Below are 5,595 nucleotides of genomic sequence, written 5' to 3' on the forward strand. Positions count from 1 at the left end.
ATGGGTGTGTCACTTAGCATGCTAATACATAACAATGAGCGAATAATGAGGCTCAAGGTCCACTGAAGTCAAATCCTCCACCATCTTGGACTGGGTGGGTTCTAACCAGTTCTTGTTTCTTCTCTGCTGCTGCCTCCTGAGACTTAGATAAGACTAATTAATTCCTATTTGAGGGAGGAGCAGGGCTATAATCCTGAGGACAACAGCCTTGGTAACAAAAAGGAAAGTTGCTTTTAATCAGAATGCCTGCAATCTGGTGGGCCCAGCATCCTCTCAAAAAAACATCTCCAAAAATTTTGTCCAGCCGTGAGTTTTAAAGGACAATGAAGGAATAATCTCAGTTACTCATTGAGATAGGTGGTCAGAGTCGTCGCCATACCCCAGTGCCTGCCGACTTGTCCTCATCAACTGCTTGAGCCCGCTCTTCTGTAACTCGGGGAGGCCTGGGAGACTTCAGCTCTTCTATAAACAAGAGACGAGGCTGGGACGGGGGGTTCAAAGGGTCCTGCTCCCTTTCAATACCAGCAAAATCTCTCATGTGTGATACCTCAAGTACCTTTTTGGGATCCCGGGCACAGCCAGCCCAGTGTGAATGGTTAGCACTCAGACACACTAATTTGGTGAGGGGTTTGCTGGGCAGTGGAGAGAGCCCTCCTCACTTCCCAGACACAGGCTGCAGAGCCATTCTCTGCCCACTGGGGCCAGCAAGGGTGTGGGAGGGACAAGACTTCCAGGGCAGTGAGGCAGCTCCCAAGGCCCCTGAAGTAAGCTGGAGCGACTGATAACCTTCCAGCAGCATAACAGACTGAGTCTGCCTTAATGTTATCTTGCTGATTTTTGTCCCCAATCCACAATCTGCCAGTCACTGGCTGCCCTTCTTCCTTTCCTCCCGTTTGCCCTGCATGTGAAGGAGAGCTGGAAGCCTGCCTTTCAAGGAGCCTATTCTTTGCCTTTGCCTTAATTGCTCCTGCCCGGTGAGGCTGAGGTTATGTCAGGCAGTGCCATTTCCCCCTCATCTTGGCAGGGGCCTTGGTGTTTTGGACCCACAGGGGTTGAAGTCAAAGGATGAGACAAAATAAAAGCAGATGAAGGGACAAAAGGCAGAAGAGGATTCTGGGGATGGGAAGCCTCCAGGCAACCCTGGCAAGAGGCTCTGATGGCTCAAGACCATGAGACCTGAGTTCTATAGCAGGTGGCAGCAGGTGGTATTTGTTTGTTTCTTTTTAGCTTAGGTCTGCTGGCTTTGCGACAGGACCCTATCCCTAGGGGGTAGGGCTAAGGGAGATCTTAAAAATCAACTTTCCCAATTCCCTCCTTTTAGAGGCAGAAACTGAAGCTCAGAAGAATTTAAATAACTTCCTCAAGATCACATTTTTTTTTCAGTGCAGCCCCAGGCCCAGGACCCAGTTCTTCTTAACCCTCCCTGGGCCTCTTCACTGTCCCAGGTGCTGGGTCCCCTGGGAGTAGGAGGAACTGGAGAAAAGAAGTAGGAAGAAAGGGACATTTCCCTACAATTCTCAGTTCAATTTTACAAATTTATTTTATTCAACTTGGAAAATGAATACAAATCCCTGGGTTTTGGGGGTGGGGTAAGGGCAGGAAGGAGGAAGAAGGAAGCAGGAGCTGAGGCAAGGTTATGAGCATCACAGTGGCTGTCTCATGTCCAGGTCCATGTCCCTGCCCAGGGAGGGGGCTGGAGGTTAAGCTTGGAGCTCAGGTCCGGAGGAACACCATGGTCAGGAGGCCTGGATGGGAAGAAAGAGCAAGGTTGTATGTGCAGCCCAGGGGCTCTGTGAGCTTTCTTTCCAGCCACCACTCCCCTCTCTCTCTGGGGCTGGATCCCCTGCCACCCTGCCACCACTGTGCTTACCCAAGACGTAGGCTGCCACCAACTTTTGTCCCAGGGAGACGTGCAGGATTTGGGGCAGCTGGCTGCCGAGTTCATCCTGGAGCGGGAGAAGCAGGAAGGCCACAGAGACTATGCCCGTCAGCAAGAAGAGGAGGAAGGAGCTGGTGGCTAGTTGAGGGTGGGGATCTGGGAAAAAAAGGCCCATCAGAAGCCAGCCCCAACTCCTGTCCAGCCCAAGGCCCTCCAGGGAGGAGGCTGAGGATGGAAGGTGTACCCACTTATTATTGGACACAGGTGGTGTCCTCTCCTCCCTGGAGCCTCTGTCCTCACAGCCACAAGAAACCCTCTTCCCTTTTGTCCCTCAGCATCTTTTCTCTTTCTTCACTCTGCCCTGATTACTGGCTCCTGTGTACCAACCTGTCAGGCAGGGACCTCTGTCTTCCATATATACACACACCTTGGTACAGCATCATGGCTCAATACAGGTTTTTTATTGGGCTGAACTGAGCTGACTTCAGGGAAGTCATGAAGTCAGAGCTAAGGGGGGAATTTTCCCTCAAGTGGAAGCCAGAAACCAAGGAAACTGCAAAGTCTGCTTTTTTCCATAACCTGATATAAAAATCTCAACTTCTAGGAATGTTTTCATCCAAACACAAAGAACTGAACCAGATTTCTTCAACTCGAGTGGAGCTCATCTCTAGCATCATGCTAGGTCCTCCCTCCGTTAGGCTAGGTCCTCCCTCCAGGCATAACTCAAGAATTCCCATGCCCAAACTCACTTTCTGGGAAGTGTTGGGCCGTGGGTGGTGCTGTCCAGGAAGGAGGCCCTGGGTGGGGTGTTGGGTCAGGCTGTCCCTGAAGCTTAAGGGGGTATGCAGGGGCCCTCAGAACCGAGGTGATGTCCTTGCGCCCCACCACACGGCCCTCTGTTCCCTCCTCAGACAGCTCAATGCGGAAGCGGTCCTGGACGTCATAATGGCTGGGATTAGGGGCCACGTGGCGAATCACACTGGTCCCAAAGAAAGGAGAGAGGCCCATTGAGGGGCAGTGAGTGAGAGGCAGTGATCCAAGTGGATCCAGGTCCCACTCCCAGGAAATTTTCCCTTAAGGACGCAGACAGAGGGTGGGGAAAATAGGTTGAAGAGGACCGGGTCTCAGACTTAAGACCACAGCACAGTAATTCAGAGAAAGGTGGCAGCGACCCCTGGCTTCCATCAGCCTCCCCACGCTTCCATCAGCCTCCCCACCCTTCCAACTCACATGTCAATGCAGGATTGAGGCTTCACATATCCTTCCGCGTCAAACACTGTGTATTTGGCAGGTGCTGTGCACAGGACTGGAAAGGAAAAGACACACATAGACCGACTATTGCCTCAGAGACCCTGCACAATCCCCGTCCCTGAAGTCCCCCTTGCCTTCTACCCCAGGGCTGGACATCCGACCATACTCATCTGACTGCTCCAGCCCACACAAGCTCCCCAATGTTCTGTCGCCAGTCCCCAGATCCCTAGCACGAGGCGCCCATCCCCTTCACCTCGGAAGCGAAGCGCTGCTCCCGTGGGGTTATAGAGGGTCAGCAGCTGCCGGGGTCCGCTCCGCTGGTCCGCCCTGAATACTAGATCCGGGGGAAAGACGAGAACCGGGACAACAGGTCCCGAGAGAGGAGGGGCGCCCCGGGACCCCCGCCCAGGAGCCCCCGAACCCACCAGCTCCTGGTCCTGGGGCGCCCCACGGCGCATGCACGCTCTGGGCGGTGGAACATCCGAGGGCAGAGCTCAAGGGACAGGGCCTGGAGTATAGAGCTGAGGGGAGAGAAGGGCGAAAGGGAACCGGATGAGATCTTAGGGCAGGGCCTGGACCGATGCCGCCGCCGCCGCCGCCTCGGAATCCCGCTAGATGAGGCCCCCGCAGACCAGGCACAGGCCCCCCAAACCCTTTCTCTCTTCAGCTCTGCCCTAGGTCCCTTTAGGCCCCGCCCCCAACCCGTACCTCGATGGTCACGCCCACCCCGTAAACCCTGCCCCTCGCGGCTCGCAGCCCCGGCCCTTGTCTTCAGCCCAGGTTCCAGAGCTCCATAAGCCCCGCCCCACCGCAGCCCCCGCCCCTTCCGGGCGTCCCGGGAAACCCGCCCCCTCGCTCTGGCCAGACTCTGCTGCCTGACGCAGCGGCCTCTTCCGGAGCTGCCCTTTCCGCCGAGACCTGTATCTGTCCCTCCCTGAGCTGGAGCCCACGGTCCTTCGGGCTTCCATCTCCGAACGGCCTCTTGTGCTATGAAGCTCACCTTCTGGTCACAGCATCTGCCAATCAACCTGTGGATGGACCAGGGCTGCCATCTTCCCGGGAGACCGTTTCTGCTCTTTCGCCGTACGGCCTCTGTCATTGGCCAGGACGGCCTCGTTTCAGCCGTAAGTATACTCCCATTGGTGCGCTTAAAGAAGTGATTGGCTTGATTCCAGTGACGTAAAATTTTACGAGCGTCTGTGGCTAGAACGCTAACCCTGGAATAAGTAGTTGGGGGACCCTGGTGAGGCTGGGTGTTGGGCTATGTTCCTTCCTTCCCATTCTAAGACAGTCCAGATGAGTAGAATCACATCTCGCAAGGGAGCCCTCTTTCTCCACTTCAATCCCAGGCTCTCTTAGAAGCCTTTGTAGCAACGAAAGCCGCTTTTTATAGTACTAGTTGGGGGTTGCTCCCTGTTGGCCTACTGCTCTTCTCCTGATTCCTTCCTGCAGGGAACTCGGAAATCAGTCACACTTGCAAACGGAATTAAGATTCAACTCTGCTACTTAAATCGTCCCACCGAATCTTCAACTCCCTTTACAGCCTAGGAAACAGCCTTGACAAGGTGAAGAATATCACTCCTGGCCCACACATTTGGTTTGCTGTGGAGCAAAACAAAGTTGTCTGAAAGCCTTCCCTGAGCACCCCTATCAAACGTAGAATCTCCCCTTGTCTGTCCTCTTATGCTATTGTTTTCTTCCTAACACTCTTAGGGCTACTTGACATCCTGTTTATTTTAGTTTATTTCTGCTCCTGTAGAATGTTCTTTCCACAAGAGCAGGGACTTTTGTTGTATTTTCCACACCTAAAATAGTGCCTGCCATTTGGAATGAACCAAGGAATGACTAGGAGGAACTTTTGAGCTGAGATCTGATTGAAGTTAGGAATCGAGCCAGGAGTTACCTGTGGAAGAGAATTCCAGATAGAAGGAACAGCAAAGGCAAAGCCTGGAAGCAGATGTGTACTAGAAATGGCCAAGGAGCCAGTGTGACTGGAACAGAGGTTGTAAGGGAGACAATACTCAGAGATGAGATGAGGTGAGAGAGAGGACGCAGAACCCCTAAAGCCTCAGAGCCCACAGCAGGACTTAGGATTTTATTCGGAGACTGAGAGAAACTATGGGAGAGTTGTTTTAATTTCTTTTTTTTAACAGCTTTATTGAGATATTTTTGACCCATAACAATTGTATATATTTAAAGTGTACAGCTTGATGTTTTAATATATGTATACAGTGTGAAAAGAGCACCACAATTAAGCTAATTTACATATTCGTCACCTCTACGCAGTTACCATTGTCTGTGTTTGAGTGTGTGTTGAGAAAATGGGAGAATTTTGAGCAAGGAGTTGGCAAGATTCGACTTACATTCTTCTTACTATTCTTATGGTATGGTAACTATTGAGTTTAACGAATGAATGAAAACAAATCCCCAAGATGAGCACCAAAACCATGGAAATGGAGATGTGA

General features: G+C 52.3%; 1 protein-coding gene and 1 long non-coding RNA gene across 3 annotated transcripts; one reads left to right on the forward strand and one right to left on the reverse strand.

Annotated features, from left to right (window-relative positions):
- Positions 1–1,521: 1,521 nt before the first annotated feature.
- On the reverse strand, positions 1,522–4,263 carry MOSPD3 (motile sperm domain containing 3). Of its 2 annotated transcripts, none has more exons than XM_031432594.2 (6): positions 4,131–4,263; positions 3,384–3,651; positions 3,110–3,185; positions 2,629–2,858; positions 1,871–2,035; positions 1,522–1,745 (listed from the first exon to the last, which is right to left on the reverse strand). In XM_031432594.2, exons 2-6 carry the CDS (start codon positions 3,586–3,588, stop codon positions 1,714–1,716), a joined length of 708 nt encoding a protein of 235 aa, XP_031288454.1. In that variant the 5' UTR covers positions 3,589–3,651; positions 4,131–4,263; the 3' UTR covers positions 1,522–1,713. The 2 variants fall into 2 exon arrangements, with proteins under 2 accessions (XP_031288454.1, XP_031288453.1); XM_031432593.2 differs by lacking the exon at positions 4,131–4,263 and adding an exon at positions 3,839–3,922.
- Positions 4,114–5,411, forward strand: LOC116147168 (uncharacterized). Its single transcript, XR_004130640.2, has 2 exons — positions 4,114–4,254; positions 4,583–5,411. It is a non-coding gene; the product is annotated as an uncharacterized LOC116147168 (long non-coding RNA).
- The last annotated feature ends 184 nt before the right edge of the window (positions 5,412–5,595 follow it).

The sequence above is a fragment of the Camelus dromedarius genome, chromosome 24 (assembly GCF_036321535.1).
Source record: "Camelus dromedarius isolate mCamDro1 chromosome 24, mCamDro1.pat, whole genome shotgun sequence".
Lineage (NCBI taxonomy): Eukaryota > Metazoa > Chordata > Mammalia > Artiodactyla > Camelidae > Camelus > Camelus dromedarius.

Bases quoted from the DNA above. Each gene is read 5' to 3' on its own strand.
- MOSPD3 (XM_031432594.2), bottom strand. From the start codon at position 3,588: ATGCGCCGTGGGGCGCCCCAGGACCAGGAGCTGGTGGGTTCGGGGGCT. The intron at 2,859-3,109 runs GTGAGTTGGAAG...CTTTGGGACCAG, and splicing joins CCTCAATCCTGCATTGACAT to TGTGATTCGCCACGTGGCCC. The intron at 1,746-1,870 runs GTAAGCACAGTG...CTTCCCATCCAG, and splicing joins GGTGGCAGCCTACGTCTTGG to GCCTCCTGACCATGGTGTTC.